This window comes from Marmota flaviventris, chromosome 5 (genome assembly GCF_047511675.1).
Source record: "Marmota flaviventris isolate mMarFla1 chromosome 5, mMarFla1.hap1, whole genome shotgun sequence".
NCBI lineage: Eukaryota > Metazoa > Chordata > Mammalia > Rodentia > Sciuridae > Marmota > Marmota flaviventris.
The window spans coordinates 9,782,807-9,796,883 of NC_092502.1; the positions used below are offsets into that span (position 1 = coordinate 9,782,807).

The 14,077-nt window shown below is 54.2% G+C and overlaps 1 protein-coding gene across 2 annotated transcripts in view; it reads right to left on the reverse strand.

Moving 5' to 3' along the window:
- Positions 1-2,724: 2,724 nt before the first annotated feature.
- The window catches only part of Ergic1 (endoplasmic reticulum-golgi intermediate compartment 1), a 74,658-nt gene continuing 63,305 nt past the window's right edge, over positions 2,725-14,077 (reverse strand). For both annotated transcript variants that reach the window (XM_027938722.2, XM_071611986.1), the window contains one exon: positions 2,725-4,585. In XM_027938722.2, the coding sequence (XP_027794523.1) occupies positions 4,478-4,585 (108 nt within the window). In that variant the 3' untranslated portion in view covers positions 2,725-4,477. The remainder of the gene's footprint in view (positions 4,586-14,077) is intronic.

Consider the following 14,077-nt stretch of genomic DNA (forward strand, 5'->3'; position numbering starts at 1 on the left):
TGGTTCCCATCCCCAGAATACTCACACACACAAAATCATAACTTAAGGGTCTCAAAATTTTTAGAAGGCCATGCCTGCCCACGGGCACTGCAGATTTTCCTCACAGCTTGTTTTAAAGGAAGAAACAAAAGCTCCTCCTGCTCTGAACCTACCCCCTTTCCAGTTTTCTTTTTTGACACAAGGCAGTTCTTGGGTCTGAGGCAGAACCACGCGATTCCTGGCCACCCTGGAGTCAGGCGGACCCGGGCTAGGGTTCCATCTTTACCACGTGCTGCGGTGTGACCAGGACTCGCTGGTGAGTCTGTTTCTTCCTTCCTAAAAAGGCACTAACTCTGGGGCTGGGGCTAGGGCTCAGTGGTAGAGCGCTTGCCTAGCATGTGTGAGGCCCTGGGTTCGAGTCTCAGCACCACACATAGATAAATAAAATACAGGTATATTTACAACTAAAATAAATATATATTTAAAAAGAAAAAAGGCACTAACTGCCATCTGTAAGAAACAGGACCAAAGAGCAGTCACCACCCACAGAGAATACCACAGCACACCAGGCCCGAAGGAGACAGAGGCCAGCACCTCGCCCGGGGCGGGACAGTGGTATCTCTTCCCCAGTGTCCCCTTTCACATTATTGGATACTGTGTCTGCTGTGGAATTTGGAACCAGTTTCTTTCCATTATTTTTTTTGCTTTTGGTACAAGGCTGGAACCCAGCACGAAGCAACCATAGCACCACTGAACTGCACCCCAGCCCCAAAACCCGTTTCTTAAGAAGAGAGCAGGACTTCTAGTGGCCTGCCACATTGTTGCAGGCAAAGAAAAAAAATCATTTGTGACATAGTAATAAAACCCAAGCCAGTTTTCACTTAGGAGCCCTGCTGTGGCACCTGACTCCTTCCCAAGCTCCGCCCCGGGAGGCCTCATCCCAGGCCCTGGGGCTGTCTGCCTAGGACCCCCCTCTCCACCACCGCCTGCAGAGCTTTCTTATTCAGACTCCCCAGCTCCCAGCCTGTGACCCACCCTTCTGTGGGTTTGCTCTGTAACCCCACATTCAGAAATCTTCTTACGTGGGGCCACTGGGATCCACATTTGGTTAGATAATTGGAAAAGTTTATTGGAAGGAGAAATCATAAACGTGCCATTTATCCCTTCCTCTTTCGCCCTTTGAGAAATCCCAGTAGTTCTTCCTTCTCCTGACAGAACTGTCTCGTGACATAACCAGCCTGAGCTCTAGGGTTGGTTTCTCTGGGTGGAGTGAGACCTGAGGCACCTGGAGGATCCTTGCGGCCAAGTCTTCACTTGCGGACCTGTTCTAACGTGACTTAGGGGCCTTTGGACCTGGGGTGATAAGCTGGCCTTCATCAGCCCTCGCCAGAGCATGCAACTTTGCTAGGGCTCCTTTCCAGTTGTCCATCACTGACTTAACTAGGACATCATTAAATCACAGCGGGACAGATGAAGCACGTGGCAGCGCCCACATAAGTGGCAGCTGGGTGGGTGTGCTCGGCTGGCCCACTGGCTTTGGGTGTCAGAGGGATGTAGAGAGCAGGGAGGGCTCGTGAGGCACCTCCTGTCACCCAGGTGAGCTTCTTGAGGCCCCGGTTGTCCCCAGGGAGTTGGTGGTGTTCTGAGGAGGCTTCAAAGGCCCGGAGAGCAGGACCTGTTGGAAGACAGCAGATCCAGGAACATTCTGCAGGAACGAAGGACTGGCTCCACCCCAGGGCCTTTACCTTTTGATCATCTTCTCAGATCTTTCCCCTGGTCCTGGTTGGTTTTTTTTTTTTTTTTTTTTTTTTTGGTACCAGGGATTGAACCCAGGGGTGCTGAGCCACATCCTCAGCCCTTTTTTATATTTTATTTAGAGACAGGGTCTCGTTGAGTTGCTAAGGCTGGCTTTGAACTTGCAGCCCTCCTGCCTCAGCCTCCTGAGCAGTTGGAATCAAGGACGCAAGCCACTGCGCCTTGCCTGTTTTATTGTCTTGCAGCAGAATGTCCAGCACAGAACATAATTGCAGTGTTTAGCTGTGCACAAGCGGAGCTGGGGGCTGGTGTAACTTGGAGTACAGCACTTGCCTAGCATGCCAGAGGCCCGGAGCTCAACGCCCAAACTGCCCCCCTCCAAAAAAAAAAGAAGCGCTAGTGCTTAAGACTGAGCGGGAGACATTATTTTTTGGATAAATACTTTAACACAACTGGAGTCCTACAAGTGTGCAAGTGTCAGGTCTGTAGGTGTCTGACCCAGCAGAGGATGCCTGGCCTGTGGACCCTCTGTGATGTCATGATCGTCCCATTAATAGAACTGGGGTGCCAGTGGTCAGACTTGATCACAATGAGCCCCTTTTCTACAGCTCTTCCAAGCCCCTCTACAGATGTGATAAGGCCAGGCAGAGACGACAGGGAGGCGAGTGGTCCCTAACTGTCTTCTAGGTGCTTCTCTGGGTCCCCCAAGATCTTCTTTTCAGCCTTTCCGACTCTGCTCTCTGGAATGAAATTCCATTCTGCCTGCTTTTAGCCTCCGGGCTCCCCAGCCACAGCCAGGGCAGAAAGAATCCCTCAGCAGGTCTGGCTGGGGCTGGGGCTTGTGGGTGGAGCCCTTGCCCAGCTCCTGTGAGGCCCTGGGTTCCATCCTCAGCACCACATGAAAATAAATAAGTGAAGGAAAGGTATCGTGTCCATCTACCACTAAAAGTATGTTAAAAAAAAAAAAAAGAGAGAAGAATCCCACAGCAGTACTTCTGAAAATCAGCCTTTTAATAATCTATCTGAACCCTATGAGTGGGGAAAGAAAACATTTTTTTTTTTTTCCCTTGAGATTTTGTTTATAAGAATAACAGGTCAGAGGAAACCGACCTTCCATAGGAAACTGATGTCCCCCATGTCCTCAGAGTTTTTTAAAAAACGCATAAACGTGGGCTCACATCTCCCACCCGCCCCACCCTACCATCCTCCATGGGGCTCTGGGATTCATACACCAAAGGGATTCCTTTCCATAACTGGGAATGGAATGATTAAAAAAAAAAAAATCCACCCAAGTGGCCACAGAAAACAGAAATAACCAAAGGCAGCTTACACACACATCAACTCATATGCAAAAGGGGAAACTTTGCTCATTGGAATTCGGAGCCAAAAATTACAAATGGCAGAGACTTGAGCTATCCATATAGATAATTTAAAAAATCTTTCTACTGGAAACTCCCCATTCATTACAAAAGTATGCAAACAATGTCCATACAAACGGGGGAAACAGGCGGGGCTCTGTGGGATGGAGGGCATAGCTAGAATTCCCTGGGTGGAATTCATGTCTGGACCACTGGCCTTCACTCTCAGGACCCAAAGGGAAGGATGAGGGGGAGCACGGGTAGGGGACCCACCTCAGAAGGAGTTGGGGGACACTGGGCAACCCCAGGGGCTAGGAACATATCAGGGTGTGGGCAGCTGATGGCAAGTGGGCCAGAACCACGCTGAAGAGGTCCAAGTCCTGGGACTCTCGGGCGCCCCAGGTGGAGGCCTGCAGGGCAGAGTCAGGCTGGTTTGCCTAGGGGCCAGAGGTGGCTGTCTGGGAGAGGCCACGATGTCCTCCTCTGAGGGTTGCAGGAAGGATGCTTCTGTCTGGACAGTATGTAAACCATGACTATTTGCTCCTCAAGGGCGACTTCCCACATGAGACCCCACCCCACCACTGCAGATTCCAACAGGACAGTGGGGGCGCCTGGCAGGGGGAACCAGCCCCTCCACCAAGAAATGCCCTTGCCACACAGCACAGAGGCTGAGGCACAATGGTGGGAGGTTCCGAGGGACAAGGACAGGAGAGGAAGGGCAATCTGTGACCCTCCTGTGACCAGTGGGCAGATCTGAGACCCCACCACTGCTGCCAAACAAACGGGCATCTGCTTCTTGGAAGAACAGGACAGGGGTGGGGACAAGGACCTGAGCCTGGGCTCCAGTTGGGGCAGGAGGGACAGGGCAGAAGGGAGAGTTCCAGCTACAGCGCCAAATCTCAGGGGCTTGCCTGGAAAGTGCCGTTCTGGGTGGATGGCACCAGGTGGGAGGGCCTGTGGGCAGGCTGGTCCCAAGGCTGAGAGCCCACGGTGGCTGCCCAGACAGACACCAGGCGATCAGTGTGTCCACATGGCGGGGCTGCAAGATTGTCAAAGCCTGGATGGCAGCTGGCCAGGGGATGCTGGACTGTTCCCTCAGAGGCAAGGGGCCACAGCCCTCCCAGGAGGGGATCCCAACATCTTAAAGCATCCCCTTGCCTGACTCTGGTCTTGGGGCTCCCCAGGAAAGGAACACCACAACTCTAGGCAGTGTAATTTATCTAAAATGAAACACGGGGAAAGAGGTAGCTGCGGGACCTCGAGCCACTCTCGCCTCCCCGCCTCCCACGCGCAGGCTGGGAGGAAGCCAGACCGGGTCGGGAGAGGGCCGCAGGAGCCAGGGCGATGGAGCAGGGCGGGCAGCCTCCCTGGGTCCTTGGAAGGTGTCAATGCATCTTGCCCAGCTGGATCTTCTTCCAGGCCTCGGAGGCTGTGAAGATGCAGGAGTCCAGGATGCCCGCCACAGTGAAGGTCCCACCAATGATGGCACAGATCTGAAAGAGGAGATGAGCGTCAGAGGCCAGCGCTGGAGGGAGCGCCAGCCAGACCCTCCCGCATCACAAGCTCTGCAACGCATTGCCTGGGACACTCGTGCTTGCTGCGTGGACACCAACAGAGTCCAGAGAACTCAGGGCTCAGAGAGAACCACTTGTTAGATGACGAATTTCTTGTTAATCACGAAAGCAATGCTCGCCAACATCAGCTCCCTGAATTCCCACAGGAATTAAGGCCCTGATAATTCCATTGTGAGGAATTATTAGGCCCATTTCACAGGCGAGGAAACTGAGGACCAGCGAGGTCACCCCCAATTCACTAGGTAGCAGAGCTGTGACCTGAACACAGGTGTGCCTGCACCCGGGAGCCTGTCCTCCCAACAGCCACTCCACATTGACTGGTTATTTATAATCCCAGTTTCAGATGAAGGATGGCGGGTCTGAAAGGCAGTGCCACTGGCCCAAGATCTGACACAGCCAGGAGGTGGCAATCCTGGGACCAGAGCCTGGGTCTGCGACGTGGGGTGGGCTGTCGGCAGCGCTGGCCTGGGGGGGCTGGGGCTGGAAACAAACCTCACACTCTTGGACGCCTGGGCCATCTCAGTTGGGGGGCGGGTACTGGACAAATAACCACCCAATAAACCCACCCAGGGCAGGCATGGCAAAGCATGGAGAGGCTGATGGGGTTCCGGGAAAGCTGACATCAGGACCCGTCACAGCTCTCCTGACATCAGGAGAGACCCTATCTCAAAATAAAAAATATAAAAAGGGTTGGAAGTGGAGTTCAGTGGTAGAGAACCTCTGGCCTCAATCCATAGTGCCAAAAAAAAAAAAAAAAAATCACATTTAATACCCGTAACCCACCCAACACCATAACTTAGCTCAGTCTAAGTTATGGTGTTGGGTGGGTCACAGTCCTGACATCAGGACTCACAGCCCCTCGCATTTGCCAGCAGTTGGCTCATCACGGTGGGGGGCTGTCCGTGCCCTGGGGGGTGTTCAGCAGCATCCCTGACCTCTCCACATGTGACGCCCAGACTACATTCTCCCCCTTGTTGTGACAATCAAAATGTCTCCAAATATTGCCCGATGTCCCCTGGAGGTCAAACGTCCCCGGTAGGACGTAGCCTGTAGGTGTGCACTCCCTAACCTGCTGGCACATCGTGAAGACCACGGCAGAGTAGGCGACGCTGACAGTGCCTTCTCTGTACCAGGCAGGCCCAGACCTCAGGGAAGCCCCAGGTCACCCCTAGGATACTGGACCCGCTGTACAGAGGCACAGAGACCCTGGAGCAGCTGTGCAATGCCACTGCAGGTGGCTGGGGTTCAAAGTGCGGAGCCTGTGCTCTGAGAGTGACATCCTCCTGCGTCGCAGACATGCAAAGCCCCACCCGCTGAATACTCAATGTAGGGTGGCTGGACCTCCTCACACTGTGAGTGTGTCCGTGCAAGCGTGCTGCTGGCCTTTCAGTGGGGTCTGCAGCAATTCTATGACAGTCCAGCACTGTGGGATGAGCAGCCCACGGCAGGCTAACGGGGCGTTCTGAGCGTGTTCTAGGTAGGCTGGGCTAAGTTATGGTGTTGGGTGGGTTACCGGTATTAAATGTCTTTTTTTTTTCTTTTTTGGCACTATGGATTGAGCCCAGAGGTTCTCTACCACTGAACTACACTTCCGACCCTTTTTATATTTTTTATTTTGAGATAGGGTCTCGATAAGTTGCCCAGGCTGACCTTGAACTTGCAATCCTCCTGCTTCAGCCTCCCAAGTCACTGGGACCACACGTGTGCACCACCACACCCAGTATTAAGTCTATCTTTGATTTGGTATTTTCTATCTACAGTGGGTTTATTGGGACATGCCCCCATCATGGGTTGAGGAGCATGTGTGTGCTAAACACACGTTCGTTCTACCATTGACATCCCCAGCTGAAGGTTTCCTGGTCTAAAAAATTGCTTTCTCATGACTTGGAGGAACTGAAACACAGATGACAGACAGCAAGAGAAGGTCACAGAAGGTCTGCAGGCTGAAGCACGGGGTGGACCCGGGGCTCTCCACACTGAGCCCCACTCCAATCCTCCTACCTCGGACACCACTCCCTAACATTCTCAGGCTGGTCTTGACCTTGTGATCCTCCTGCCTCATCTTCCCCAGTACTTAGGTGTGTCCCGCCACCTCTGCCTTGCAAGAAAATGTTAAACGTCTTTTCCCTTCAGTACCCACTTCATGCCATTCAGAAGTACCAATGCCACCCATCCACAGGGCAGCAGGAGCATTAGAGCCCCCTGAGGGAGGGGCTCTTTACTGCTGAACCCATGGGGCTCAGAGGGGGAAACAGCTTGTCCAAGGTCACACAGCATGTCTGTCTGCCTCCCAAGCCCCCACTCTTCTCCCCATGCCATATAAAATGGCATTTAAATGACCATAGGTCTCAGAAGAAGGCTATGTTGGAGTCTCGGGGGGGGGGGGGCGCTGAGGGGGTGGCCAGAGACTGACATGCAATCCTGCGGGGCTCCGAGAGACGGCAGCACTTAATAGATGCATTGGTGCCAAGTGGCGGAGGCTGGAGCCAGCCACGGTGAGAGGGAAGGGTAAATTGAGCCGCGTTTATTTTTTAAGTGATATATTTCCGTGAGATGAGCTAAGCAGAGGCCCAGGACAGACAGAGGAGGTCTGTGCGGATGGCTGGTAAGTGGGGCAGCTGGCATTCCAGGAATAACAGCCCCAGGAAACTGGAGCAGCCCCCCAGGGAGTGAAGAGGCTGGGGACGCTGGGGGATTATGCTGAGTGTCTTTAAGCGGCAAGGCCACTCCCTGCCAGCCTCCAAGCATGACGCAGGAGCTCTCTGAAGGGAAGGTGACGGCAGGGAGCTGGTTTTATTTTGGTGAAGTGGATCAGATGATGGGAGATTTTATACCACAAAATGCTTTTAGAGCTTGGATCAGAGGATAGGAAAATGTGACTTAAGTGCAATGGAGAGCAAAGCAAAAAATAGCCACGCCCCCCCATCCGCACTCAGCCTCAGTGAGGCACCCAAGTGCCTGTGACTCACACACACCTGGCACCCGGTCTGATGCCGTCATTGTGCACACTGGGAAACAGCCTGGGGAAAGCGAGGCCCCGGGACCATGGGGACTGCTAAGCATTGGCCCCACCAGCCTTAAGGCTAAGGGGGACCCTGTGGTGAGCTCCCTGCATAGCCATCAGTGTCACTCAATTGAGCAATGTCCCTGGCACCCTGCTTCTGAGGCAGGGGCTGGTCTCTGGACAACCAAGGAGGTGTGTAGTGGGTCCCAGCACATTCCAGGGGTTCCTCAAAACTGAGAGAATCTGGAGCCTGCCCCAGCCCCCCTTCATTACCGTATCTTCCCTCATCCTAGGGGACATGTTCTAAGGCCCCCTATGGGTGTCTGAAGCCACGAATGATATGGAACCCCAATTACACTGCTTTTTTTCTATATATTCATATCTATGAGTTCAATTTATAAACTAGGCATGGCAAGAGATCAACAATAAATAACAATAAAATAGAGCAATGCTAACAATACACTGTAATGAATGCTACGTAAAACTCGTAAACTTGTTTACGTCTGAGTATTTCCTTTTAGTATCTTTGGACTGTGGCTGTCTGTGGGCCCTGAAACCACGGCAAAGGAAGCCATGGAGGGGGGGCCTGAAGCGTCTTGCGCCTCACCTGCTCCACCACCACGTTCAAGTCCGGACGCGGTGAGTGGCCTGCAGGGAGCTGTGCTTGTGACAGGTCAGTGCCACGCAGGCAGAAGGCCCAGCCCACACTACTTGCCTGATGTTGGAGGGAATGGACCTGCAGGGGTGATGCTGAGGCCTGAGAGGGTTTGGGGCAGCCCTGGCGAAACACAGTGGTGACCTGGCATCTCCCTTGCCTGCAGGATGGGCAGGATCCCCCCTGTGAGCATAACTGCAGATGGAGCAGATGCCCCATGACCCACGACCTAGTTCCCACAGTCTGCTGACCTTCTACACACAGAAGGGTCAGGAGAACAGGCCTTTCTCAGGGTGCAGAGGGCGAGATGGGGGCAGAGTGAGCAAATGCACAATGGGGGGCCCTGGGGAGCATGGGGCAGGGCAGCGGCAACTCCCCCTCACTGGCTCCTGCCAGCTGGGGCTGGGGGCTGTGCTGATGCCACAGGGACAGGGGGCACCCTTCGCCCACCTAATCTGGGTGCTGCCAGGGCCGGGCAGGTACAGCCTGGGCCCTGCGGGTGCTGCGCCATCCTGGAGATGGCCGGGCTTGCTCCTGTCACCAAGAGCCTGCATGCTCCCCTGGCTCCAGTGCCTCTCAGGGCTGGCGGGGCTGGAGTGAGTGTCCACTGCCTGATACACACGCGAATGCCTGTTCCCTTGGCCCCTCACACGACCGGCTGCTGTCTCTCTCCACCTGGCCCCAAGGCGGGGGACAGGCAGGCACAGGCAGGCACAGGCGGGGCTGCTGAGCCAGAAGGGCCACCTCTGTCAGAAATTAAAGGACAGCAGGTTGGCATCCCGAGCCTCCATTTCCCCCGTCTGTGAAACAGGGTCTGCCATCAGCACTGGGACAGCCGTCCAGCCGGGGTGTGACCTGAGTGCCAGGAACTGTTCATCCCCTGTCCTCCCCAGTCAGTGTGGCTTTCCCAGCCTGCGGAAGAGTCAGAGTCTGAGGAAGTAAATAACGAACCTGAGTCCCATTAGAGGCTGCCGGCGGCAGACAGGCTGGAGCCTCCATGAGGACACCCAAGTCGAGGACAGGGGTGGGGACTGTCACGGAAGGAACGCTGACTCCGCCCAGTCACGTCACCCTGCCAGACCCCTTGCCTTCACCCCTGGCCCAGGGGGAACAGTGGGGTTCCCTCTCTGCCACCTTTATAATGGCTTCAGTCCCCACCCTCCTCCCAACTCCTTGGTTGAGCACCTTCTGTGTGCTGGGCCTTGCATACCCTTTTTCCTGGCCTCTTTACTCAGTCCTGGCAACTGTGCCCGCTTCTCACAGATGAGGAGACAAGAGGACCAGAGAGGGACCAGCCCGTCCAAGGTCACAGAACTACCAAAGCAAATCCAGGTGACCAGACCGGGGTCTGGGAGTGTGTGTGTGGGGGGGCTGCTGTTCCTGTGACACTCCCTGGCTCACTCCCACGTAGACACCCTCAGTGCCTCTCCCCCTGGACAGGGGGCTTCTACAGGAGACCCTTCTCTGTAAGAAGGAGGTTTGCACACCAAATATCCTGGAATAAGGGACCCCACCTGCAGCTTAGGAAATAAGAAGCTTCATAACTTTAAAAATGAGCCTCCTCTTTACGAAGGAGCTTGCTCTGTCTTATGCTCCCTTTCCACCTCAGAACTGGGCACAGGAAAGCCAGGGGCTCCAATTCTGTTTCCGGGCCCAGGTGGGTCAACCTGTCCCCAGTTTACACCTGCGGCGAGACCTGGCTTAGCTCAGACGCCCCAGCAGGATCTGAACCAAAGCTTCTGCTCAGCGTAGGCCTCAATCAGTGAGTCCTGCTGCGGGTTTTGTTCTACTACTCAGACAACAGAGGACACCTGGGAGAAGAAGAGCCAGGCCCGCCCACCATCCGTCTGATCTTTGTTACTTACCTATGTACAACCTGCCTGCGCTGTGCCAGGCCTGGAGAGCAGAGAGACTGAGGCAGAGGACAGAGTGGACAGTGTGCCCCTGCTCCAGTGTCAACTCACACAACCTTGGTGACTAAAACCTTGTTTATTGTGTGTGTGCGAGCGCATGTGTGTACATGGGCTGGGAATGGACCCAGGGCCTGGTGATGGCGAGGGCACGCGTCCTCCCCTGCCTGCTCCCTAGGCCTCCTTCTCAGTTCTAAGTCAGTCTCTGGTTAGTTCTGAAGGCCGCCCCTCCTTGCTGGCCCTCCCTAGCTGCTACCTTTTGTTTCAGGCCAATGCACACAGAAACCCAAAGAAGCAAAGACAGGGAATGGGACCTGAAAGACGGAAGCCACCCAGCCTCGGTGGACAGCGTCTTCTTTTCAGGGTGACCTTGGATGCGCCTCTGCATCCTCTGAGCTTCCGCTGAAATCGTGCAACACATGGCCAGCATCATCTGGGGGTGGGGGGTCAAAGGGGATCCTTGTGAAACTACCTGCATACAGTAGGTATTTAATAAGGATACTCGATAGTTACTTCTGTAAGCAGTTGTCTCTTGTGTATTTGTGAGCACCTGTGTCCAGGCCAGCCCCCATGCTGGACGCTGGGGACAGAGGGAAATCAGGCCTGCAGGCCATTATCGGACCTGGCGACTAAGGAATGCAATCTAAATCTTGGGGGGGCTCTTTTCCCAGTGAGGAAAGTGTCAGGGAGCATGCTGGTGGGCAGAGCGTACTCCAGCAAAACCCCCTGGTCCCCTGGCTCTGCAGGATACCAGGTGCCACGGGCCATTCAACAGGAGCACGTGAGTGGCATCTGGCACTTTTTGGTGGGCCACAACTGTCACAGCTATGACTTCTGGGTGTTCCCCCTAAAATAAAACAAACCACACAAGCAAAGAGATCTGACACGTCCAAAGCCATCCAATCTGTCATCATGGGCCACTTGTAGCCATCTCAGAAAAGGGGCTAAAGCAGGTGGCAGGGGACAAGTGTGTGTGTGTGGGAGGGAGCCCCTTGCATGTCGTCAAGTACTATCTCTTTATTCCTTTGGTGGCAGAATTTTCTGGTAGAACACAGTGTAGGCCTGAGTAAGGCACGGTGGGGTCGGTGGGGTCCAGGCGGGGAGCTGGGGACAGCCTGGCTGAGGGCTCAGTAGGAGGTTCAAGTGGGGGTCTGCCAGTCCTCTGCAGGCAGGAGCCCTGGGGGCAGCCGGGCTCAGCAGGCCCTTGGTGGCAGGGAGCACACACCGCGCCCTGCCCCTCATTCCAGCCACCCACAGCTGCTCCTGCAGGCCTGCAGCCGCCACATGACGACACCCTGGCCTAAGCCCCCTCCGTCAGCAGCCCCTCCAAGGGGCTATTTGCAGAGGCCCCCCACCTGGACTCGAAGGCTTCGCACGCAAGTGTTTGCTTTGAAAAGGGAGAAAGGGGAGGAGAGCAGGTGTCCCCCTCCTCCCTGCCCCACCCGCCCTTGAGGGCTCCCGGGAGCACGTGTGCCCTCCTGTCATCCCAGCATCTGCTGGCCCGTGACAAGGGCCTTTGAAGCTCCACAATGACGCCATCTGCCAGGGACACTGGCCGGCTGGCTCATCAGGGCTGACCCCACGGTTGCTCTGGCAACCAAGATGGCAGCCTGGGGCCTCCAGAAACCCCCAGGCCCATGAACACTGACGGGCGGTGCCTGGGGCAGCACGGCCCCAGGCCCAGGCTTCATTGGCCCAGTGGAAGGTGCAGGTGTGGGGTGGCCCAGGGAGGAGGAGGGACAAGGAGTCCTGGAGAGGACTGTTCTCTGGGTGGGGGAGGAGATCTTCCCAGGTGGCTATGGGGAAATGCCAGCTCTGGGAAGGACAGTGGCTCGCCTGACCCGGGAGGGGGTTTGTCCACGTGGAGGAGACTGAATGGTCCCCGCAAGGGCCCTTCCCTGGGCCCTCTCACCTGCCCTTGAGGCCCAGTGCCGGGGGCTTCCAGTGGGATCGGCGCCTCCCCTGGGCCCTGTGTCACTGGGCAGAGCTGCCTCCTGCACCTGGGGCTCAGCAGGGCTCATGGCCACTCAGCTGTCCCTGCCCAGCATGGGCCCTGCGTGTGGCAAATCCAGCCATGTTGAATGTACAAGTGAAGTGGCTTCACTTCTCAGCCACTTGCAGAGTGATCTGAGGGCCCAGCACCTCAGCTGCTCTCGGTGTGTGAGGAACGGGCTGGGGACATGGAAAAGCCTCCTCAGCTCTACGGTGAGAGGTGGGCATGGGAGGCTTCTCAGCCAGTCAGTGCTACAGACCCCAGGGTCCCTGAGGGGCAAGTCACTCCCGATGGACTTTCCAGGACACCCATGTGTACCCTGGCATCTGGCCTAATCTGGGCATGCAGTTGGAGCAGAATAAGAATACCTATTAGCACCCAGACCCACTTGGGGTATGCTAGCCTGTGGGACCTTGGGCGAAATCATTTGCTATCAGATCCCCTGATGGGGGTCAGAGGGCTTGTGTGTGTCCCTCCAGGGTGGCTGTGACAAGTTACCTGGGTACGAGTGGCATATGGAGCCCCTACTTCAAACTCCCATCTCTAATGAGAGGCAGGTTTCTCATGTCCCCTGTGTGCAGGGGCCACCTGGGTCTGTTGGTTTGAATCTCATTTCTCCAAGGTCTAGAACTCCACAGCCTAGTTACGTCCCTGTTTTTCTCTCTGGTTGTGTAACTTTTTCTAATAATCCGTAGCTCTCTGTATAGAGATTCTAAAGACGGTTCCTTCCTTGTACGTGTGGCAACAGTCTTTCCCCCATCTGCGCGTGGAGTCCCAGCTTTGAGGCTGGTGCCATTTGTTGAAGGGAAGTCTGTCATTTCTGTGTAGTCAAAGAAGGGCAGAAAGCTAAGCACCAAAAAAACCAAATAACCCAATCAACAAATGGGCCAAGAACCTGAACAGACACTTCTCAGGAGAGGATAATCAATCAATCAACAAATATATGAAAAAATGCTCATCATCTCTAGCAATCAGAGAAATGCAAATCAAAACTACTCTAAGATTTCATCTCACTCCCAGTCAGAATGGCAGCTATTATGAAGACAAACAATAATAAGTGTAGGTGAGGATGTGGGGAAAAGGCACACTCATACATTGCTGGTGGGACTGCAGATTGGTGCAGCCAAAATGGAAAGCAGTATGGAGAGTCCTTGGAATTCTGGGAATGGAACCCCCATTTGACCCAGCTATCCCTCTCCTCCGTCTATACCCAAAGGACTTAAAAACAGCATACTACAGGGACACAGCCACATCAATGTTTATAGCAGCACAATTCACAATAGCTAAACTGTGGAGCCAACCTAGGTGCCCTTCAGTGGATGAATGTATAAAAAAAAATGTGGCCTATATACACAATGAAATATTACTCAGCAATAAAAGAGAATAAAATCAAGGCATTTGCAAGTAAATGGATGGCGTTGGAGAACATAATGCTAAGTGAAGTTAGCCAATCCCCCCAAAACAAATGCTGAATGTTTTCTGTGATATAAGGAGGCTGACTCATAGTGGGGTAGGGAGGGGGAGCATGGGAGGATTAGATGAACTCTAGATAGGGCAGAGGGGTGGAAGGGAGAGGGAGGGGGCAGGGGATTAGCAAGGATGGTAGAATGTGATAGACATCATTATCCAAAATACATGTATGAAGAATCGAATTGGGTGTCAACATACTTTATATACAACCAGAGATGTGAAAAACTGTGGTATATATGTGTAATAAGAATTGTGATGCAAAAAAAAAAAGTACATGTATAAAGAAAAAGGAACAAAAAGGGCAGAGAGCCGTTCTGAAGGGCATGTCATACCTATCAGCTTTTCCTACCTGCAAAGAGCGTCCCCTCTCATGAACTCC